This window comes from Oncorhynchus mykiss, chromosome 9 (assembly GCF_013265735.2).
Source record: "Oncorhynchus mykiss isolate Arlee chromosome 9, USDA_OmykA_1.1, whole genome shotgun sequence".
NCBI lineage: Eukaryota > Metazoa > Chordata > Actinopteri > Salmoniformes > Salmonidae > Oncorhynchus > Oncorhynchus mykiss.
Window position 1 is genome coordinate 66,798,707 of NC_048573.1, and position 24,385 is coordinate 66,823,091.

At 47.1% G+C, this 24,385-nt stretch overlaps 1 protein-coding gene across 20 annotated transcripts in view; it reads right to left on the bottom strand.

Annotated features, from left to right (window-relative positions):
* Positions 1–1,334: 1,334 nt before the first annotated feature.
* Positions 1,335–24,385, bottom strand: part of LOC110531242 (E3 ubiquitin-protein ligase HUWE1) — an 88,445-nt gene continuing 65,394 nt past the window's right edge. For 16 of the 20 annotated variants that reach the window (XM_036988757.1, XM_036988754.1, XM_036988755.1 and 13 more), the window contains 15 exons: positions 23,952–24,108; positions 22,809–22,944; positions 15,752–15,966; positions 15,009–15,232; positions 13,878–13,980; positions 13,426–13,575; positions 12,862–13,107; positions 12,544–12,661; positions 12,148–12,288; positions 11,087–11,374; positions 10,144–10,249; positions 9,565–9,682; positions 8,964–9,145; positions 3,824–4,014; positions 1,335–2,236 (listed from right to left, as the gene is read on the bottom strand). In XM_036988757.1, coding sequence (XP_036844652.1) covers positions 2,134–2,236; positions 3,824–4,014; positions 8,964–9,145; positions 9,565–9,682; positions 10,144–10,249; positions 11,087–11,374; positions 12,148–12,288; positions 12,544–12,661; positions 12,862–13,107; positions 13,426–13,575; positions 13,878–13,980; positions 15,009–15,232; positions 15,752–15,966; positions 22,809–22,944; positions 23,952–24,108 — 2,478 coding nt within the window. In that variant the 3' untranslated portion in view covers positions 1,335–2,133. The other 4 variants (XM_036988753.1, XM_036988766.1, XM_036988763.1 and 1 more) reach the window with 3 other exon arrangements.

Below are 24,385 nucleotides of genomic sequence, written 5' to 3' on the forward strand. Positions count from 1 at the left end.
AATCACAACATGAACCATGTGACAAAATGCCCCAATCAAAACACAACTCACTGCCACCCTGTCACTTCCATCAGCAGTGAGACCGTGAGGCTGAGACCCAGACTGCAGACCAGTAGAGCTGCAGGCACATAGACTATCTAGCACGTCTGTGTTACATGACAAGACAGCGGTGTCTGGAGGACTGATTCACTGTCATCTCAGCATGCTAGTTGCACCAGCCTGTCTGAACAGGACAAAGCTAGCCTGGTTCCAAACCCATGTGCTGTCACGACATCACAAATGGCCATAGGAGTCGGCCAGACAACTCAAACAGATCCTGAACCGCAGCTCAAATCAAATTTTATTGGTCACATACACTTTAACAGATGTTATTGCGAGTGTAGCGAAATGCTTGTGTTTCTAGCTCCAGCTGCCTGCTTTTCTCTGCAGCCTCCTCACAGGCCAGTATGGTAAGGTGTCGTACAGTCCATCAGTATGCACTAACACATAGCAAAGGCCAGGACAAGTGTCGTGCCAATTAACCTGGCTGAAATGTTGCATGGAATTCTGTTACACGTGTTCAGTAAGATTCTCTCTGCTGGGACAGTGCAGACTTGAGTGACCTTGTGATGGTAGATTCTGATTGGTCCCACGCTGTGACCCATCCAGGCTCTTCGTAGAGGTGTTCTCTATGACTGGTTTTAATTTGATCTGCCAGGGAATGCTCAAGGACAATTCAAAATGACCATAAGGACGAGCACACAATCTTCAGGGAAGAGGGTCCTCCACAAAATTAAACAATAGTTTCAAATCATTTGCATTAGTGCAATAGCACACTATTACAACAGTAAATATTTTTATAATTAAGGTCTAGTATGATTGGCTATAGTTTGTTTCAAATGAAGTATGATTGGCTATAGCTTGTTTCAAATGAAGTATGATTGGCTATATTTAGTTTCAGATGACGTATGATTGGCTATAGTTTGTTTCAAATGAAGTATGATTGGCTATAGCTTGTTTCAAATGAAGTATGATTGGCTATATTTAGTTTCAGATGACGTATGATTGGCTATAGCTTGTTTTAAATGAAGTATGATTGGCTATATTTAGTTTCAGATGAAGTATGATTGGCTATAGCTTGTCTCAGATGAAGTATGATTGGCTATAGCTGGTTTCTGATTAACTATGATTGGCTATCGCTTGTCTCAGATGAAGTATGATTGGCTATAGCTGGTTTCTGATTAACTATGATTGGCTATAGCTTGTCTCAGATGACGTATGATTGGCTATAGCTTGTTTCAGATGAAGGGTGATATAGGTTTCAATATATAATAATGTTAAGAGACAAATGGGACTCCATTTTATGCATTTATTCATGTAGTTATTTCACTCTGATTCAAAGGCTCAAGGCGGGGTCAGCAATTTAATAGCCAAAAATACTCTAGAATTTGTGGTTAATTTCATCTCCTTTCCTTTCTTGTTCTCATCATTTGTTTTCCTTCCTTAAAAATGCCACAAAACTTTGAAAAGTGCATTTCTTTGAATTTCTTCAAAACTTCTTTTTTTTCTCTCTCTTTCTCCTTCTTCCCCATAAAAATGTCACCCCCCCCTCAAGGCTTATGAGGTCACAAATTCGCAAAAAGAAACAGCCAACATTTTTTCCCCAAAGGTTTTATAACCATCCTGTTCTCACACACAACCTTCTCCTTTTTACACAGCCAGAGAAGAACAACAAAGAAAAATAAACTCCCAAACCTTTTGTACAGAGAAATCAAACTAAATGGAGAAAATGTCTTATATTAGTCCAGGTTTTTATCCTCAATACACCCTCTCAGGTTTCTGCCATTCTAATGTGGAAGGGGAGGGAGACATACCAGGCACAGGTCTGTGTCTATTGACATGAGGCTCTGTGTGTAGTAGGTAATATCAGTCAGTCAGTTAATCATACCGCGCTGCTGGTCCATCTGTTTCTTTATATGGATTAGGAACCAGTTGTATGTCTAGAGGCCATTTTTCCAGTCATCCAGTAATGTCTATGATAGTGCGAGTGTGTGTGTGACAATGTGTCTGTGTGTCATCAGCTTGAATCTGTCAGAGTATGCAAGTCTAAATTGTGTTTGTGTGTGTGTGTGTGTTGAGTCTGTGTGGGTAGGTCTAAGCCAGTCCGAATCCCTCGGAGCATTCCTGAATGGCCAGCAGCAGCATGTGCCTCAGCTTCTCATAGCTCTCGTAGGCTGGGAGGTCCAGCTGGTTGAAGCTACAGGAGAAGAGACAAATGGTTTGTAAGGGAATTGAGAATGGTAGCTCTTTACCAGAGTACCTGAAGTTCTATCATATCGACCTGGCTGAATGGAAACTTCAGATCTACATGCATAACTAACTACATTATTTTGATCAATCCATCAGTATTCATTAATGGTACCAGGTGTGAGCTGTGTGGCTGTATAGGTCTTTACCAGGTGTGAGCTGTGTGGCTGTATAGGTCTTTACCAGGTGTGGGCTGTGTGGCTGTATAGGTCTTTACCAGGTGTGAGCTGTGTGGCTGTATAGGTCTTTACCAGGTGTGAGCTGTATAGGTCTTTACCAGGTGTGAGCTGTGTGGCTGTATAGGTCTTTACCAGGTGTGAGCTGTGTGGCTGTATAGGTCTTTACCAGGTGTGAGCTGTGTGGCTGTATAGGTCTTTACCAGGTGTGAGCTGTGTGGCTGTATAGGTCTTTACCAGGTGTGAGCTGTGTGGCTGTATAGGTCTTTACCAGGTGTGAGCTGTGTGGCTGTATAGGTCTTTACCAGGTGTGAGCTGTGTGGCTGTATAGGTCTTTACCAGGTGTGAGCTGTATAGGTCTTTACCAGGTGTGAGCTGTGTGGCTGTATAGGTCTTTACCAGGTGTGAGCTGTGTGGCTGTATAGGTCTTTACCAGGTGTGAGCTGTGTGGCTGTATAGGTCTTTACCAGGTGTGAGCTGTGTGGCTGTATAGGTCTTTACCAGGTGCGAGCTGTGTGGCTGTATAGGTCTTTACCAGGTGTGAGCTGTGTGGCTGTATAGGTCTTTACCAGGTGTGAGCTGTATAGGTCTTTACCAGGTGTGAGCTGTATAGGTCTTTACCAGGTGTGAGCTGTGTGGCTGTATAGGTCTTTACCAGGTGTGAGCTGTATAGGTCTTTACCAGGTGTGAGCTGTGTGGCTGTATAGGTCTTTACCAGGTGTGAGCTGTGTGTCTGTACAGGTCTTTACCAGGTGCGAGCTGTGTGGCTGTATAGGTCTTTACCAGGTGTGAGCTGTGTGGCTGTATAGGTCTTTACCAGGTGTGAGCTGTGTGGCTGTATAGGTTTTTACCAGGTGTGAGCTGTGTGGCTGTATAGGTCTTTACCAGGTGTGAGCTGTGTGGCTGTATAGGTCTTTACCAGGTGCGAGCTGTGTGGCTGTATAGGTCTTTACCTGGTGCGAGCTGTGTGGCTGTATAGGTCTTTACCTGGTGCGAGCTGTGTGGCTGTATAGGTCTTTACCTGGTGCGAGCTGTGTGGCTGTATAGGTCTTTACCTGGTGCGAGCTGTGTGGCTGTATAGGTCTTTACCAGGTGTGAGCTGTGTGGCTGTATAGGTCTTTACCAGGTGTGAGCTGTGTGGCTGTATAGGTCTTTACCAGGTGTGAGCTGTGTGGCTGTATAGGTCTTTACCAGGTGCGAGCTGTGTGGCTGTATAGGTCTTTACCAGGTGTGAGCTGTGTGGCTGTATAGGTCTTTACCAGGTGTGAGCTGTGTGGCTGTATAGGTCTTTACCAGGTGTGAGCTGTGTGGTTGTATAGGTCTTTACCAGGTGTGAGCTGTGTGGTTGTATAGGTCTTTACCAGGTGTGAGCGGACGGTAGGCGGTCGGTGGAGCGGTCGTCGCGGTGGATCTGGAACTTCTGTATTCCGTTCATGCCCTCCAGCGCTGCGAAGCCCTGCAGAGGAACCTTGGACGTGCCCGTCACAAACTGCAGGAACTTGGCTCTGTCCGCCTGGTCGAAGGAACGCAGGGCCCGCCAGAACCACTGGATCTGAGGTGACGGGGAGGAACGGTCAGGGTCACAGCCTCACTACACTGACCAGTAGCACATCTATATGAATGCATATTATATAATACAACCAACAGACTATCATTTGGCATTGTGGGACATTGTTGTTCCTGGGTCGAATTAATCAGGCACCAAACAAAAGACAAGTGACTAAAAAAGGGAGGGACTACCGGATCTTGTCCAACAAAAAAAAAAAAACTCATCTTTGTGGAACACACCGAGCTGGACTGGTACTTGGTGTGTCTCTCTACCTGTATGGAGCTGGACTGGTACTTGGTGTGTCTCTACCTGTATGGAGTTGGACTGGTACTTGGTGTGTGTCTACCTGTATGGAGCTGGACTGGTACTTGGTGTGTCTCTACCTGTATGGAGCTGGACTGGTACTTGGTGTGTCTCTACCTGTATGGAGCTGGACTGGTACTTGGTGTGTGTCTCTCTACCTGTATGGAGCTGGACTGGTACTTGGTGTGTGTCTCTACCTGTATGGAGTTGGACTGGTACTTGGTGTGTCTCTACCTGTATGGAGTTGGACTGGTACTTGGTGTGTCTCTACCTGTATGGAGCTGGACTGGTACTTGGTGTGTGTCTCTCTACCTGTATGGAGCTGGACTGGTACTTGGTGTGTGTCTCTCTACCTGTATGGAGCTGGACTGGTACTTGGTGTGTCTCTACCTGTATGGAGCTGGACTGGTACTTGGTGTGTGTCTCTCTACCTGTATGGAGCTGGACTGGTACTTGGTGTGTGTCTCTACCTGTATGGAGCTGGACTGGTACTTGGTGTGTGTCTCTACCTGTATGGAGCTGGACTGGTACTTGGTGTGTCTCTCTACCTGTATGGAGTTGGACTGGTACTTGGTGTGTCTCTACCTGTATGGAGCTGGACTGGTACTTGGTGTGTCTCTCTACCTGTATGGAGCTGGACTGGTACTTGGTGTGTCTCTACCTGTATGGAGTTGGACTGGTACTTGGTGTGTCTCTCTACCTGTATGGAGCTGGACTGGTACTTGGTGTGTGTCTCTCTACCTGTATGGAGCTGGACTGGTACTTGGTGTGTCTCTCTACCTGTATGGAGCTGGACTGGTACTTGGTGTGTGTCTCTACCTGTATGGAGCTGGACTGGTACTTGGTGTGTGTCTCTACCTGTATGGAGCTGGACTGGTACTTGGTGTGTCTCTCTACCTGTATGGAGCTGGACTGGTACTTGGTGTGTGTCTCTACCTGTATGGAGCTGGACTGGTACTTGGTGTGTGTCTCTACCTGTATGGATCTGGACTGGTACTTGGTGTGTCTCTCTACCTGTATGGAGTTGGACTGGTACTTGGTGTGTGTCTCTACCTGTATGGAGTTGGACTGGTACTTGGTGTGTCTCTCTACCTGTATGGAGCTGGACTGGTACTTGGTGTGTGTCTCTACCTGTATGGAGCTGGACTGGTACTTGGTGTGTGTCTCTACCTGTATGGAGCTGGACTGGTACTTGGTGTGTGTCTCTACCTGTATGGAGCTGGACTGGTACTTGGTGTGTCTCTCTACCTGTATGGAGTTGGACTGGTACTTGGTGTGTGTCTCTCTACCTGTATGGAGCTGGACTGGTACTTGGTGTGTCTCTCTACCTGTATGGAGTTGGACTGGTACTTGGTGTGTCTCTCTACCTGTATGGAGCTGGACTGGTACTTGGTGTGTGTCTCTACCTGTATGGAGCTGGACTGGTACTTGGTGTGTCTCTCTACCTGTATGGAGTTGGACTGGTACTTGGTGTGTCTCTCTACCTGTATGGAGCTGGACTGGTACTTGGTGTGTCTCTCTACCTGTATGGAGCTGGACTGGTACTTGGTGTGTCTCTCTACCTGTATGGAGCTGGACTGGTACCTGGTGTGTGTCTCTACCTGTATGGAGCTGGACTGGTACTTGGTGTGTCTCTCTACCTGTATGGAGCTGGACTGGTACTTGGTGTGTGTCTCTACCTGTATGGAGCTGGACTGGTACTTGGTGTGTGTCTCTACCTGTATGGAGCTGGACTGGTACTTGGTGTGTGTCTCTACCTGTATGGAGCTGGACTGGTACTTGGTGTGTCTCTACCTGTATGGAGCTGGACTGGTACTTGGTGTGTGTCTCTACCTGTATGGAGCTGGACTGGTACTTGGTGTGTGTCTCTCTACCTGTATGGAGCTGGACTGGTACTTGGTGTGTGTCTCTACCTGTATGGAGCTGGACTGGTACTTGGTGTGTCTCTACCTGTATGGAGCTGGACTGGTACTTGGTGTGTCTCTCTACCTGTATGGAGCTGGACTGGTACTTGGTGTGTGTCTCTACCTGTATGGAGTTGGACTGGTACTTGGTGTGTCTCTACCTGTATGGAGCTGGACTGGTACTTGGTGTGTGTCTCTACCTGTATGGAGCTGGACTGGTACTTGGTGTGTGTCTCTCTACCTGTATGGAGCTGGACTGGTACTTGGTGTGTGTCTCTACCTGTATGGAGCTGGACTGGTACTTGGTGTGTCTCTACCTGTATGGAGCTGGACTGGTACTTGGTGTGTCTCTCTACCTGTATGGAGCTGGACTGGTACTTGGTGTGTGTCTCTACCTGTATGGAGTTGGACTGGTACTTGGTGTGTGTCTACCTGTATGGAGCTGGACTGGTACTTGGTGTGTGTCTCTACCTGTATGGATCTGGACTGGTACTTGGTGTGTGTCTCTACCTGTATGGAGCTGGACTGGTACTTGGTGTGTCTCTCTACCTGTATGGAGCTGGACTGGTACTTGGTGTGTGTCTCTACCTGTATGGAGCTGGACTGGTACTTGGTGTGTGTCTCTCTACCTGTATGGAGCTGGACTGGTACTTGGTGTGTGTCTCTACCTGTATGGAGCTGGACTGGTACTTGGTGTGTGTCTCTCTACCTGTATGGAGCTGGACTGGTACTTGGTGTGTGTCTCTCTACCTGTATGGAGTTGGACTGGTACTTGGTGTGTGTCTCTCTACCTGTATGGAGCTGGACTGGTACTTGGTGTGTGTCTCTACCTGTATGGAGCTGGACTGGTACTTGGTGTGTCTCTCTACCTGTATGGAGCTGGACTGGTACTTGGTGTGTCTCTCTACCTGTATGGAGTTGGACTGGTACTTGGTGTGTGTCTCTCTACCTGTATGGAGCTGGACTGGTACTTGGTGTGTCTCTCTACCTGTATGGAGCTGGACTGGTACTTGGTGTGTCTCTCTACCTGTATGGAGCTGGACTGGTACTTGGTGTGTGTCTCTACCTGTATGGAGCTGGACTGGTACTTGGTGTGTCTCTCTACCTGTATGGAGCTGGACTGGTACTTGGTGTGTGTCTCTACCTGTATGGAGCTGGACTGGTACTTGGTGTGTCTCTCTACCTGTATGGAGCTGGACTGGTACTTGGTGTGTCTCTCTACCTGTATGGAGCTGGACTGGTACTTGGTGTGTGTCTCTACCTGTATGGAGCTGGACTGGTACTTGGTGTGTCTCTCTACCTGTATGGAGTTGGACTGGTACTTGGTGTGTGTCTCTACCTGTATGGAGCTGGACTGGTACTTGGTGTGTCTCTCTACCTGTATGGAGTTGGACTGGTACTTGGTGTGTGTCTCTACCTGTATGGAGCTGGACTGGTACTTGGTGTGTCTCTCTACCTGTATGGAGTTGGACTGGTACTTGGTGTGTGTCTCTACCTGTATGGAGCTGGACTGGTACTTGGTGTGTGTCTCTACCTGTATGGAGCTGGACTGGTACTTGGTGTGTCTCTCTACCTGTATGGAGCTGGACTGGTACTTGGTGTGTCTCTCTACCTGTATGGAGCTGGACTGGTACTTGGTGTGTCTCTACCTGTATGGAGCTGGACTGGTACTTGGTGTGTCTCTACCTGTATGGAGCTGGACTGGTACTTGGTGTGTCTCTCTACCTGTATGGAGCTGGACTGGTACTTGGTGTGTGTCTCTCTACCTGTATGGAGCTGGACTGGTACTTGGTGTGTGTCTCTACCTGTATGGAGCTGGACTGGTACTTGGTGTGTGTCTCTCTACCTGTATGGAGCTGGACTGGTACTTGGTGTGTGTCTCTACCTGTATGGAGCTGGACTGGTACTTGGTGTGTCTCTCTACCTGTATGGAGCTGGACTGGTACTTGGTGTGTGTCTCTCTACCTGTATGGAGCTGGACTGGTACTTGGTGTGTCTCTCTACCTGTATGGAGCTGGACTGGTACTTGGTGTGTGTCTCTACCTGTATGGAGCTGGACTGGTACTTGGTGTGTCTCTCTACCTGTATGGAGTTGGACTGGTACTTGGTGTGTGTCTCTACCTGTATGGAGCTGGACTGGTACTTGGTGTGTGTCTCTACCTGTATGGAGTTGGACTGGTACTTGGTGTGTGTCTCTACCTGTATGGAGCTGGACTGGTACTTGGTGTGTGTCTCTCTACCTGTATGGAGCTGGACTGGTACTTGGTGTGTGTCTCTACCTGTATGGAGCTGGACTGGTACTTGGTGTGTGTCTCTACCTGTATGGAGCTGGACTGGTACTTGGTGTGTGTCTCTACCTGTATGGAGTTGGACTGGTACTTGGTGTGTGTCTCTAGCTGTATGGAGCTGGACTGGTACTTGGTGTGTCTCTCTACCTGTATGGAGTTGGACTGGTACTTGGTGTGTCTCTACCTGTATGGAGCTGGACTGGTACTTGGTGTGTCTCTCAACCTGTATGGAGCTGGACTGGTACTTGGTGTGTGTCTCTACCTGTATGGAGCTGGACTGGTACTTGGTGTGTGTCTCTACCTGTATGGAGCTGGACTGGTACTTGGTGTGTGTCTCTACCTGTATGGAGCTGGACTGGTACTTGGTGTGTGTCTCTACCTGTATGGAGCTGGACTGGTACTTGGTGTGTGTCTCTACCTGTATGGAGCTGGACTGGTACTTGGTGTGTGTCTCTACCTGTATGGAGCTGGACTGGTACTTGTGGTACTCAGTGTTGGCCTTGAGGTCGTCTATATCTATAGTGGGAAGGCCAGATATCAGCAGCTCCAGCTCCTGCTCTGTGAAGATGGAGATCAGCCTCTTGGGGATGATCTCGTAGAAACCCTCCAGGTAGGCAGACAGCTGCTTACGGATGGCACCTACAGGGGGGGGGCAGAGAGAGAGGGAGTACAGAGTTACACTTACAAGGCTACACAAGTAGTACCTCACTATGACAAGATGATTTCTGCCAAGCAACCTGTGAGAAAGAAGAAAGGTTCACATGAAACCGACTTCCCCAACTTACAGGATTCATTTCTAAAAATATACATGTATTGCAGCACACAGGTCAAAAGCGCATTACTTCATGTTTTGCAGACAGTGTTGCTGACAAAGTCTTGGTGTACATTTGACTAAGTATGCTCCTGTTATACATGGCCACCTCCAACAAGTGTATGACATGTATAATCTATATCTCTGGCTATTTGACTGAATGTTCACAAATGTATTATGCCAATTAAATATGTACTTTTAAAGGCTGGGTTTCTAAGATAGATGTGATTGATGTGTCTGGTCTCACCAGTCATCTTCATCTGACAAACCAGGTGGACGTACTCCTTCTTGTTCTCCTCGGTGACAATGATGTTGCCTCCGTTAGGCTTCAGGTCACGTACCTCACACACACCAAACTCCTGAACCTGAGCAAGAGGAGGATAGAGACACAAGAGAGAGCGAGGGACACGAGAGAGAGGGAGAGAGAGAGGGAGGAGGGACATGAGAGAGAGACACGAGAGAGAGGGAATCGAGGGACGTGAGAGAGAGCGAGAAGGGGATAGAGGGACGCGAGAGAGAGGATAGGGAGACAGAGACATGAGAGAGAGACAGAGAGAGAGAGGAAGGAAGATGGAGGGACATGAAAGAGGCAAGCGGGAGGGGGTGGAGGGATGGAGACAGTTCAGCAGTGCTTCCACAGAATGTAATAGTATGTGTGAGGTCACATGCTATAGAGAAATGTAACTAACATGATTTATCCAATGTTGGGCCAAGGGCTGTTAGTGATCATTTAGGTCACATTCTCTATACCCATCCTGAGACAATGGCCTGTATAATTAGCAGTTTTGTGAGTTTGGTTGATGTAAAAGACAGAGAAAGGAAGTACCTCAGTGCTGAATGTCAGCTCATAGCCCAGAGTAGACACATTATTCTCCAGCAGGTAGACCAGACCCTGGAAGAACGGGTAGTCCTCACTCTCCATGTCTGTGTACCTGACGACACAACACACACGCTCAATCAACTACTGCACGGTGACACTCCACAGTTAACACACATCTCTACATACGTACATCTCCATGATCTCAACACCGTTTGCCCTCATGTATGGAACTGGAAATGGAATGTTAAGTAGTGTGTGTGTGTTACCTGACACTCTTGCCCAGGATGTGCTTGTAGAAGCTGTGTGTGAAGTAGTGTGTGTGTGTGTGTTACCTGACACTCTTGCCCAGGATGTGCTTGTAGAAGCTGTGTGTGAAGTAGTAGTGTGTGTGTGTGTGTGTTACCTGACACTCTTGCCCAGGATGTGCTTGTAGAAGCTGCGTGTGAAGTAGTGTGTGTGTTACCTGACACTCTTGTCCAGGATGTGCTTGTAGAAGCTGTGTGTGAAGTAGTGTGTGTTACCTGACACTCTTGCCCAGGATGTGCTTGTAGAAGCTGTGTGTGAAGTAGTGTGTGTTACCTGACACACTTGCCCAGGATGTGCTTGTAGAAGCTGTGTGTGAAGTAGTGTGTGTGTGTTACCTGACACTCTTGCCCAGGATGTGCATGTAGAAGCTGCGTGTGAAGTAGTGTGTGTGTGTGTGTGTTACCTGACACTCTTGCCCAGGATGTGCTTGTAGAAGCTGTGTGTGAAGTAGTGTGTGTGTTACCTGACACTCTTGCCCAGGATGTGCTTGTAGAAGCTGTGTGTGAAGTAGTGTGTGTGTTACCTGACACTCTTGCCCAGGATGTGCTTGTAGAAGCTGTGTGTGAAGTAGTGTGTGTGTTACCTGACACTCTTGCCCAGGATGTGCTTGTAGAAGCTGTGTGTGAAGTAGTGTGTGTGTTACCTGACACTCTTGCCCAGGATGTGCTTGTAGAAGCTGCGTGTGAAGTAGCACTCCAGCAGTCGGTTGTCGTAGACGGCTTTGGCCACCACGCGACCTACGAACTTGAAGTAGCTGAGGTGGTTTGGGTTGCAGTGGGACGAGGGGTTAATGGTGTAGGTGACCCTGTCGCCGGGCGAGGTGCGGAACAGGGCGTACATGGCGTTAAACATCTCCCTGGAGATGATCATGTACCACTCTCGCAGCAGACCTCCTGCATCCTGACCCTCCTCCCCTTCAAACACTATGTACCTGGTGGGGGGGAAAGGAGATGTACGAGGTCAGTGCACTTCACTGTCATTCTGTCAATAGTCACAACACAGGGACATAAATAATACAAAAAGACAGAAGCAATCCAGATAAATAGAGAGAGAAACCCTGAGAGAGAAACCCTGAGAGAGAAACCCTGAGAGAGAACCCCTGAGAGAGAACCCCTGAGAGAGAACCCCAACGAGAGAGAGAGAGAGAACCCCAACGAGAGAGAGAGAGAGAGAACCCCAAAGAGAGAGAGAGAGAGAGAGAACCCCAAAGAGAGAGAGAGAGAACCCCAAAGAGAGAGAGAACCCCAAAGAGAGAGAGAACCCCAAAGAGAGAGAGAACCCCAAAGAGAGAGAGAACCCCAAAGAGAGAGAGAACCCCAAAGAGAGAGAGAACCCCAAAGAGAGAGAGAACCCCAAAGAGAGAACCCCAAAGAGAGAACCCCAGAGAGAGAGAACCCCAGAGAGAGAGAACCCCAGAGAGAGAGAACCCCAAAGAGAGAGAGAACCCCAGAGAGAGAGAACCCCAAAGAGAGAGAGAACCCCAGAGAGAGAGAACCCCAAAGAGAGAGAACCCCAAAGAGAGAGAGAGAGACAGAACCCCTAAGAGACAGAACCCCTAAGAGACAGAACCCCTAAGAGACAGAACCCCTAAGAGACAGAACCCCTAAGAGACAGAAACCCTAAGAGACAGGAACCCCTAAGAGACAGGAACCCCTAAGAGACAGGAACCCCTAAGAGACAGAGAGAGAAATCAGAGTCTCTTACAGCCTGTTCTTCATGTCCTCGGGACTCTTGCGGTGCAGCTCTCTGTAGGAGTCTTCAAACACGTGATCTCTCCTGACGTGGACAGCCATATCCTCCTTCCTCAGACCCTCATCCAGACGCTCCAGCTCCTGACGGAAGTACCTGGGGAGAGGGAGGGGGTCAATAATATTTTAAAAAGCTCAAATATTATCATGAAAGAGGCACACTTCCATTCAAAGGACCAGTGTTTGACCTGGAGAGAGATCAGGGTTGTTCATTAGGGCGAGCAAGCAAAAACCCGTTTTAAACTGAAAACTAAATGAGTATCCAGGGTGTCTCTGTTTTAATCAGTTTTCCTCCATTAGGTGACTAATGAACACAACCAAGATTATGCCCCATAAGAAAATCCTTCCTTACTTCCTCTTGACGTCAAAATCGAGGATGCGGATGTAGTCAACCAGCACAGCGAAGGGTCCGTCGGCCAGGTGGGTGGTGGACTGGCGCAGAATCTGGTTAAGCACTGTACGGTGAGTCTCTGTAGGGGGGAGGGAGGGAGAGAATGGAAGAGAGACAAAAACCTACAGTGCAACTAACACACGTGGGCTTTCCAAAATGATCCAGGCTGAATCTCTGTATTATTTCTAGACTCCTCACTTCCTGTGATTTAAGTGACTGGCAAAGATAGAGAACGCAAGGAAAATACTGCATACCCTCCTCCCTAGTCCCAGAACTCACCAGCGAAGCGGAGGAACTTCTGTGTGTCAGGAGGCAGGTTGGAGGAGATGTGCATGGAGGAGGGTTCTCTAGAGAAGAAGGGGTCCAGAGAGGAGGGGGTGGCGGGGGTGAGGGGTGCGGGGGACAGTGGGGGAGGCTCGTCTTTGATGTGGGACAGCTGGCTCTCCCTGGTGTCTCTGACAGGGGGCTTGCTCTCCCTCTCTGTGGCATGGACCAGGAAGAAGGCCTCTACCGCCGGCTGAAGGACTGAGGGAGAGGCGAGATGTGAGCAGACTACGTCATCACTACTGTGAAAAAAGGCTTTTATCCAAGGTGGTGTTCAGTAAGAACAAAACATTCAATTTCCAAACGTTTCCTGTTCCGTATGGCCTGAGGGTTGACCATGTTTCACTGCATGACTGCAAAATCAATGACCACTACTTTTGACACATTCAGGACATTGGTTTTCCAATGGAGTTTCTACGACAGATAGTGCTAACACTTAGTATACAGATGTCACGCTCAGGAAAATCTCAGGGCCCTAGTTTTACCCATGTGAGATTCAATATTGTAAACCTAACGTACCCAGAACAGCGTGTTGATCATGTGACTCCTCCAGTTCCTTCAGGCACTCCCCGAGCATGTCCCACAACTCATCCAATAGCAGCTGCTCGCTCAGCAGGGGAAGGTCCGGGAGACGCTCCTCTGTCTCTGATTGGCTGTTGCCTTCTTCATCTGCACAAGAGCAGGAAATACCAAACACAATAATGTTAGAATCACTATGCCAAGACAAGTGCTCCCTAACGCGTGGTACTTCTGCTGTGGTTTGAGTGGCTCTGGTCATGTTCAAGGTTGTCTTTCTTTGCAGTCACACTGCTCTCAGAACTTGGCTATTTCATACGAACGTGGTTCCTGAAACACCTTTTTAGGTGTTGTGAAATCTGATCTGCACAGCGTGACTGCAATAAAGATGAGCTGGAACCTGTGTTGTGGTAGCTGAGGACTGTAGTGGTTATTGTGGTGGAGGCCTGTCTAACCCAGGGGTGCAGGGTCCTGCTCCAGGGGAGAGGGCTGGTCTACATCCATGGGAGAATCATCCCTCTGGACTGCCTGGGGCTCAGACACTGACCCCACCTCTGACTGGAGAGAGGAACGGAGGGAGGGCAAAAAGAGAGGAGAAAGAGTGAGAATCAGAGCGAACAAGAGAGACAAGAGGGAAAAAGAAAGAGGGAAATAGAGAGGGTGGGCGAGAGAAAGAACAAAAGAAAGAAAAATGTGATTAATTCAACACAAGGCTGACAGTTTTCCAGTAAACCAGAAAACCAGTGGGGCATGCTGATGCACCATGACAGGCTACAGACAGACACAGACAGAGGGGGACTGGGAGGGAGGGGGCAAAAGCATGAAGCCATGACAGCCAGCCAATACACACATCCTCAATTCACATCATACAGTAGAGAGAAGCCAGCACATCCATTCTAGACCTGGGTTCAAATACTATTTGAAATCTTCCAAATACTTTGAGGGTCTGCTCTAGCCTGCCTGGAGTTCCAGGTTCTCTTTTGGGGGGGGGGGGGGGGGGGGGGGGGGGAGCTCAAGATTTTAGGACTATTCTATTGGTCCAATAAGCCAGGAAAGCTCAGCCAAGCTTAGATATAGTATATAAAATGATTTTTAATAGTATTTAAACAGGTCGTCAGAATGCAGTGGATCGTCTGTCTGTTTTCAGCTACTGTCATGCATCATGGATGTTAGGCTGTACTGTAGGCTGATTGTAAATGCAATGACGATGTCAATAGTACTGTCAGCTCACATGCCCGTAGAGTAAGTTCAATATGCATGGAAATGTCAACGATAGCAGTGTGTGAGTGTATGGTCAATAAGCATGTCATCAGACCGTGGTTAAAATAGTCTTCATTTCTTTCAAATACTTCAGCTACACTTGATTGAGCTTGCCTGATACAATGGCACCAATAAGTTCCAGAAGTGCAACAAAAAAAATGGCCTATTTGAAGCCAGGTCTTCAGAATGAGCATGCGGTCGGTATGAGTCATGTAGTCAACAGAAATAATGCCTGAGCGTATGGATCAATATGCACGTTTGTGTTTAGTCAAGTTTGCTCAATCGTAGCAGTATTCTGTCAGTGCGATGCGGCCCATCATGCTAACCGTGGCAGCGCTCGCCGTGCCGGGGGCAGCTGCGGGGGCATGAGGGGCGGCCACAGAGGATCCGGAGGTGGTGACGGCAGCGACAGAGGCGGAGGGCGGGGGGGCCTGCTGCAGACGGCGTGCCCGCTGCCCCTCTCTCACCATCTGAATGATGGCATCAGCCTCGGCTTCTAGCTGACGGACTGCCGCCTGGATGCTGCTGGCGGAGCCCAGACTGGTAGAGCCTGGACACACAGGAGAGACCAGTTACAGAACACCCAGACTGGTAGAGCCTGGACACACAGGAGAGACCAGTTACAGAACACCCAGACTGGTAGAGCCTGGACACACAGGAGAGACCAGTTACAGAACACCCAGACTGGTAGAGCCTGGACACACAGGAGAGACCAGTTACAGAACACCCAGACTGGTAGAGCCTGGACACACAGGAGAGACCAGTTACAGAACACCCAGACTGGTAGAGCCTGGACACACAGGAGAGACCAGTTACAGAACACCCAGAGCAGAGATGTGATCCAGACAACATAGAAAGTCTAAAATAGAAACGCCGTCATTCCTGATAATTAGCGAAATCCCATCCCTGTCAGAGAAGGCTCTCAACCGCTCTCGTCTTCCTGGTCATATTAACCAGCTCATAAAAACAGTTTTGTTCCAGTTCATCTCTTTAAAAGAACAGGCTGAAGCCATTACTATGACTGATTTTGCCCTCTCTGTGTAATGTGTAAGTAGTGCACACGTCTCACCAAGTCGCCCGGTCTGCTTGGCCTTCTTGTTGGCGCGGCGCGTGTCCTCACGGAGCTGGATGATGACCTGCAGGACCCGCAGGAAGAACTTCTGGGTGGACGTCTTTGAGGTCAAGGAAGACATGCAGGGCAGCTGCAGCTCCCGTCCGCCCAGCGTACGCTTCTGGGCAGCCACAATCACCACGCTCTCAGAGCCGTCGAACCTGCGCCCCCGTCAGCACGCGAGGACGGGCGACAAGGCAAAGTACTGTTATTATACAGAAACGGAGTGGCAGTAGAGCAGTATAGACAAACGCATACAGACACACCACGGAAAAAGCTGTGGCCTAAATGATCAGACACTGACAGATGGTTGACTATAAACTTTGAAAATCACAACCATGTTAAAATAAAAATTGTATCCATTTCAAGCCTTAAACTGTGGGTCTCTCTAATCTCCCAGACGCATCTATTTAAAGTGTCATATTTAGCCAAATCTGAATAGGTCAAGTTGGCACTAGGAGAGAACCACCGATGACTATTCATTACTATGACACTATCATCAGAGGGACGTGTACAGGGATGACTGAGGTGCCCAAAGTAAACTACCTGCTACTCAGGCCCAAAAGCTAGGACATGCATATGCATGGAACTATTGGATAGAAAACACTCTAAAGCTTCTAAAACGGTTAAAATTATGTCTGTGAGTATAACAGAACTGATTTGGCAGGCAAAAACCCGAGGACACATTGTTTTTCTGTTGACCTGCCAGCCAATTCAAAGGTTAAGCTATTGAAAACAAAGACGTCCCCCTCCAAAATTGCAGTTCCTATGGCTTCCACGAGATGTCAACAGTCTTTATACATGGTTTCAGGCTTGTTTTTAGAAAAACCAACGAGGAAAAGTTGTTTATCCTCAGGGAGCTCTATGGCAAAGCTAGTCTCATTGCGCGGGTGACCGAGGAAGCGCGCTGCGTTCTTTTCCTTTCCTATTGAAAATAGTTCGCTCCGTATGAAATACTATCTTTAGTTTAGATATTAGAGTACCTAATAATGAATTAGAAACATTGTTTGGACAAACTTTACTGGTAACTTTTGGACCTCCTATGTCTGCATTCTGAACGGGTGGATTACTGAAATCAATGACGCCTACTAAACTGACTATTTGGGATATAAAGGAGTTTATCGAACAAAACGACCATTCATTGTGTTCCTGGGAGCTTTTGCACAGTACTGAGACATCGTCATTTCACAACTTGCAGACTTGTTTACGTGTTGCTGTGCATTTGGTTGCCAACCTTACTTTGCTACCTGACAACTTTACGGTTTTTACTTTTTAATTACCGTTTATATTTTTAGTTTTTCCCTCACTCAACTTTTTTTTCATTCAACTTTTTCACTCCGGACGCTTTATGGTTCGTCAGGACCTCCACCAGCCGAAGCTAAGTAGTAACATTAACATGATGCCTTCTAATTGCAGTTGCTGTACTCATAATATACAGGAGAACGATCGCCTTACGGCGAGGATAGCTGAGCTGCCAGCCCGGCTTCAGACGCAATCGCTAGGGATGGGTAATTTCAGTGTAGGAAAGGATGAAACAGCGTTTGTGCCACCAGTAAGTACAGATAGTAACGTTAGTATAAATCCCCTCGCACGGTCCCCACAGCCGGACAACTTTCTCATGGCTTCTGGAGGGAAATGCTGTAGGAATGATCAACCGGTGTCGCTCATTCAGACGGTTTTCCCCATTAAGCAGCGAGTCTGAGTCTGAGGCCTAGCCTTCTCTGGTCTCAACTCCTCCCGTTACGGGGTCTGAGATGCCGAAGCTTCCCACCATTAGCTCTGACAAATTGAAAACCCTAGTCATTGGCGACTCCATCACCTGCAGTATTAGACTTAAAACGAATCATCCAGCGATCATACACGGTTTTCCAGGGGGCAGGGCTACTGACGTCAAGGCTAACTTGAAGATGGTGCTGGCTAAAGCTAAAACAGGCGAGTGTAGAGGGTATAGAGATATTGTTATCCACGTCGGCAACAACGATGTTAGGATGGAACAGTCAGAGATCACCAAGCGCAACATAGCTTCAGAATGTAAATCAGCTAGAAAGATGTAAATCAGCTAGAAAGATGTGTTGGCATTGAGTAATTGTCTCTGGGCCCCTCCCAGTTAGGGGGAGTGATGAGCTCGACAGCAGAGTCTCACAACTCAATCGCTGGTTGAACTGTTTTCTGCCCCTCCCAAAAGATAGAATTTGTCAATAATTGGCCTTCTTTCTGGGACTCAACCACAAACAGGACCAAGCCTGGCCTGCTGAGGAGTGACGGACTCCATCCTAGCTGGAGGGGTGCTCTCATCTTATCTACCAACATAGACAGGGCTCTAACTCCTCTAGCGCCACAATGAAATAGGGTGCAGGTCAGACTGTTAGCCAGCCTGCCAGCATAGTGGAGTCTGCCACTAGCACAGTCAGTGTAGTCAGCTCAGCTATCCCCATTGAGACCGTGTCTGTGCCTCGACCTAGGTTGGGCAAAACTAAACATGGCGGTGTTCACCTCAGCAATCTCACTAGAATAAATACCTCCTCCATTCCTATTATTGAAAGAGATCGTGATACCTCACATCTCAAAATAGGGCTACTTAATGTTAGATCCCTCACTTCAAGGGCAGTTATAGTCAATGAACTAATCACTGATCATAATCTTGATGCGATTGGCCTGACAAACATGGCTTAAGCCTGATGAATTTACTGTTGTTAAATGAGGCCTCCTGGTTACACTAGTGACCATATCCCCCGTGCATCCCGCAAAGGCAGAGGTGTTGCTAATATTTATGATAGCAAATTAAATTTTACAACAAAAAAAAAAAGACATTTGTCTTTTGACCTTCTAGTCATGAAATCTATGCAGCCTACTCAATCACTTTGTATAGCTACTGTTTACAGGCCTCCTGGGCCATATACAGCGTTCCTCACTGAGTTCCCTGAATTCCTATCGGACCTTGTAGTCATAGCAGATAATATTCTAACCTTTGGTGACTTTAATATTCACATGGAAAAGTCCACAGACCCACTCCAAAAGGCTTTCGGAGCCATCATCGACTCAGCGTGTTTTGTCCAACATGTCTCTGGACCTACTCACTGTCATACTCTGGACCTAGTTTTGTCCTATGGAATAAATGTTGTGGATCTTAATGTTTTTCCTCATAATCCTGGACTATCGGACCACCATTTTATTACGTTTGCAATTGCAACAAATAATCTGCTCAGACCCCAACCAAGGAGCATCAAAAGGCATGCTATAAATTCTGAGACAACCCAAAGATTCCTTGATGTCCTTCCAGACTCCCTCTGCCTACCCAAGGACGTCAGAGGACAGAAATCAGTTAACCAACCGATAATAAAAAACAAACTAAAAACATTTGTTATAAGAAAATTGCTCCTTGTAAATACCTGAGCTCTGAAGCAAGCTTCCAGAAAATTGGAACGGAAATGGCGCAACACCAAACTGGAAGTCTTCCGACTAGCTTGGAAAAAAAGTACCGTGCAGTATCGAAGAGCCCTAACTGCTGCTCGATCATCCTATTTTTCCAACTTTATTGAAGAAAATAAGAACAATCCAAAATGTATTTTTGAAACTGTCGCAAAGCTAATTAAAAAGCAGCCTTCTCCAAGAGAGAATGGCTTTCATTTCAGCAGTAATAAATTCATAAACTTTGAGGAAAAGATCAAGATCATTAGAAAGCAAATTATGGACTGCTCTTTAAATCTGCGTATTCCTCCAAAGCTCAGTTGTCCTGAGTCTGCACAACTCTGCCAGGACGTAGGATCAAAAGTTTTTTAGTACTATATCTCTTGACACAATGATGAAAATAATCATGGCCTCTAAACCGTCAAGCTGCATACTGGACCCTATTCCAACTACCGAAAGAGCTGCTTCCTGTGCTTGGCCCTCCTATGTTGAACATAATAAACGGTTCTCTATCCACCGGATGTGTACATAACTCAAAGTGGCAGTAATAAAGCCTCTCTTGAAAAAGCCAAACGATGACCAAGAAAATATGAAAAACTATCAGCCTATATCGAATCTTCCATTCCTCTCTAAATGTTTTGAAAAAGCTGTTGCGCAGCAACTCACTGCCTTCCTGAAGACAAACAATGTAAACGAAATGCTTCAGTCTGGTTTTAGACCCCATCATAGCACTGAGACTGCACTTGTGAAGGTGGTAAATTACCTTTTAACGGTGTCAGACCGAGGCTCTGCATCTGTCCTCGTGCTCCTAGACCTTAGTGCTGCTTTTGATACCGTCGATCACCACATTCTTTTGGAGAGATTGAAAACCCAAATTGGTCTACACGGACAAGTTCTGGCCTGGTTTAGATATTATCTGTCGGAAAGATATCAGTGTGTCTCTGTGAATGGTTTGTCCTCTGACAAATCAACTGTACATTTCGGTGTTCCTCAAGGTTCCGTTTTAGGACCACTATTGTTTTCACTATATATTTTACCTCTTGGGGATGTCATTCGAAAACATAATGTTAACTTTCCCTGCTATGCGGATGACACACAGCTGTACATTTCAATGAAAAATGGTGAAGCCCCAAAATTGCCCTCACTAGAAGCCTGTGTTTCAGACATAAGGAAGTGGATGGCTGAAAAGGTTCTACTTTTAAACTTGGACAAAACAGAGATGCTTATTCTAGGTCCCAAGAAACTAAGAGATCTTCTGTTGAATCTGACAATTAATCTTGATGGTTGTACAGTCATCTCAAATTAAACTATGAAGGACCTCGGCGTTACTCTGGACCCTGATGAAGAAAAATGTATCCATGCTTTTGTTACTTCTAGGTTAGACTACTGTAATGCTCTACTTTCCAGCTACCCGGATGAAGCACTAAATCAACTTCAGTTAGTGCTAAATACAGCTGCTAGAATCCGGACTAGAACCAAAAAATGTCATCATATTACTCCAGTGCTCGCCTCCCTACACTGGCTTCCTGTCAAGGCAAGGGCTGATTTCAAGGTTTTACTGCTAACCTACAAAGCATTACATGGGCTTGCTCCTACCTATCTTTCCGATTTGGTCCTGCCGTACATACCTACACGTACTCTACGGTCACAAGACGCAGGCCTCCTAATTGTCCCTAGAATTTCTAAGCAAACAGCTGGAGGCAGGGCTTTCTCCTATAGAGCTCAATTTTTATGGAATGGTCTGCCTACCCATGTGAGAGACGCAGACTCGGTCTCAACCTGTAAGTCTTTACTGACTCATCTCTTCAGTGGGTCATATGATTGAGTGTAGTCTGGCCTGAGAGTGTGAAGGTGAACGGAAAGGCTCTGTAGCAACGAACCGCCCTTGCTGTCTCTGCCTGGCAGGTTCCCCTCTCTCCACTGGGATTCTCTGCCTCTAACCCTATTGCAGGGGCTGAGTCACTGGCTTACTGGTGCTCTTCCATGTCGTCTCTAGGAGGGTTGCGTCACTTGAGTGGGTTGAGTCACTGATGTGATCTTCCTGTCTGGGTTGGCGCCCCGCCCCCCCTTAGGTTGTGCCGTGGCAGAGATCTTTGTGGGCTATACTCGGCCTTGTCTCAGGATGGTAAGTTGGTGGTTGAAGATATCCCTAGGGTCAGTCTGTTTTATCTGGAGTATTTCTCCTGTCTTATCCGGTGTCCTGTGTGAATTTAAGTATGCTCTCTAATTCTCTTTCTTTCTTTCTCTCTCTCTCTCTCTCTCTCTCTCTCTCTCCCCCTCTCTCTCGGAGGACCTGAGCCCTAGGACCATGCTTCAGGAAAACCTGGCATGATGACTCCTTGCTGTCCCCAGTTCACCTGGCCGTGCTGCTGCTCCAGTTTCAACTGTTCTGCCTGCGGCTATGGAACCCTGACCTGTTCACCGGATGTGCTACCTGCCCCAACCTGCTTTTAACTCTCCAGAGACAGCAGGAGCGATTGAGATACTCTTAATGATTGGCTAAGAAAAGCCAACTGACATTTACTCCTGAGGTGCTGACTTGTTGCACCCTCAACAACTACTGTGATTATTATAATTTGACCATGCTGGTCATTTATGAACATTTGAACATCTTTGCCATGTTCTGTTATAATCTCCACCCGGCACAGCCAGAAGAGGACTGGCCACCCATCATAGCCTGTTTCTTCCTAGGTTTTGGCCTTTCTAGGGAGTTTTTCCTAGCCACCATGCTTCTACACCTGCATTGCTTGCTGTTTGGGGTTTTAGGCTGGGTTTCTGTACAGCACTTTGAGATATCAGCTGATGTAAGAAGGGCTATATAAATACATTTTATTTGTGATTGCGATCAGAGGAAGATCTTCAAAGGTAAGTGACTTATTTTGTCGCTATTTGGGATTTTGTGACCCGTGCTTGTTTGGATAATATGCTGTTGCGGGGCGCTGACCTCAGATAATCGAATGCTGTACTTTTGCCGTAAAGCCTTTTTGAAATCCGACGATGCGGTTAGATTGCCAAGATTCTAAGCTAAAGAATCATGTATGACAGTTGTATTATCATGAATGTTTAATATTGAGTTTGTATTTTGAAATTGGAGCTCTGCAATTTCACTGGATGTTGTCGAGGTGGGTCGCTAGCGGAACGCCTGCACCAGAAATGTTAAGAGAGCTAAATGTCAGTCTAAACACATAGCTGCCTCAACAGGACACTGTCCTTAATACTGGGCATTTAGTGTCAAGATAATACATCTAATAGAAGCAGTTCTTCCACACAGTCTTCCCTGTCCTAGTATGTAGACCACTTGAGTTAGACACTGAGGCCCTGTTTCCCAGACACAGATTAAGCTGACTAAAAAGCAATAGAGAAGCCTACCCCTGGACTAAAACTGAAAGTGATTTTTAGTTTAGGTGTGGTCTTAATCTGGATCCAGAAAAACAGCATCTGGTACTACGGCCTCCCCAGACCCTCCCTCTTCACCTCCTAGAGCTTGAACCGTAACCCCCCCCCCCCCCCCATCTATCCCCAGACCTAATCACTTCACCTGCTAGAGAGCTGGACCCTAACTCTGACCCCTAACCCCCATATGTTGCAAGACTCTCGCTCTCTTCACCTGCTAGAGAGCTTGCCGGCCTTCAGCCTGGCGGAGATGGAGGTGTCCTCGGCAGGGGCGTCAGGTGACTGGGCGTCAGCCCGGGCTCTCCTCTGCTGCTCTAGGTTGTACTCCCGCAGCTCGGCCAATAATGTGCCTGGAAGCGGAGAGGGGGGGGGGGGGGGGGGGGGGGGGGGGGAGTAGACAGGATAGTAAATTGGTTACATTTTCACATTATTTACGTAACCTTTATTTTATCAGGGAGTCATTCTGAGACTACCACGGTCTCTCACAGATGAGCACTGAATTACAAAAATGACTGAAAATACACATCAAAATGTAAGCAGGAATACAGTCATAAATAACAAAGACATGGATCAATAATAAGGTTCTCAATCAGCTTTTTGAATTGCCCTGAGACCTGGGGTGGTAACTCATGTCTAAAGTCTAGTAAATATGTTAGGTACAGTGGGAGTTCAGTAAAAGGGCTTTATAAATGAAAACATAGCAACGTATCAACCTACATGATATCAAAAGGCAGCCAACCAACATTCTGGTAGAACATGCAGTGATGAATACTAAACCCATCACCCGTAATAAAGCACGGTGGACTAGAATGAACTGCATTTAACAGCTTTAATGAAGTTCATATAGATGTCGCCATAATCTACGACCGTCGACTGAATAATTCACTTTCTACTATATAGCAACAGGCATGACCTATTCAATCAGAGAACAACATATACTTAGTTTGACCTGCATTCAATACTAATTTCAGGTGAATAAAGTGTTTCTGTAATATAATGAAGGCAGATTGTAGTTTAGATCGAGCCTGGTCAACCATGGGTTTAATAGCATACAGTATCAGCAGCATACAAGCGCAGGTTACATTTGTTTTGCAGAAGTCAATATTATTTCATGTAAACATTTCAGAACCCAGAATTGACCCCTGTGGGCACCTTTCGTTATGTCCAGAAAACCTCATTTAACACCATCAGTAGATACACTGAGTTCTATCGGTCAAGTCATTTTTAAACCTTGACCATTACATTGGTTCATAAGTGAAATATTAGTGAAAATGAAACAAATGTAACCATTGGAAGTGTGCGTAGTTTGAATACAAAGCTGAAACGAATGATTTCGTGTATGATGTGGCCTACTAACCAATCTGTTTGCAAAGTGTGTATCCCAGGTGTCTAGCTCCACTCAGCAACAGACGCAGTACGGTGTCTCTGGTGGTTCCGTCTCCTCTGGACAGCTGGAGCAGGATGTTGGCTGCATCCTCCAGACCCTCCTCTGAACACGAGTGACTGGTCAGCACCTGGGGAGGGGCGGGGAAGTGTTACTCTAGTCAAAAAAACATTCTTACCTCAGGACACTTCCAACAGATGAAACCCCTAATAAACAAAAGACCAAGAAAGAACAGCACTCGGCGTTGATCTGAATTTACTTTCAGGACCTAGAAACAGGCGTACATTTCAGCGTAGGACACCTTCATCAGAGCCTGGCGTAAGAAAAGGTGGGAGGCACTTACATTAGCCTCACAGGAGAGTCCCACTCGTCTTACTAAAGCCTAGGTGGTGTTCATTATGAACCAA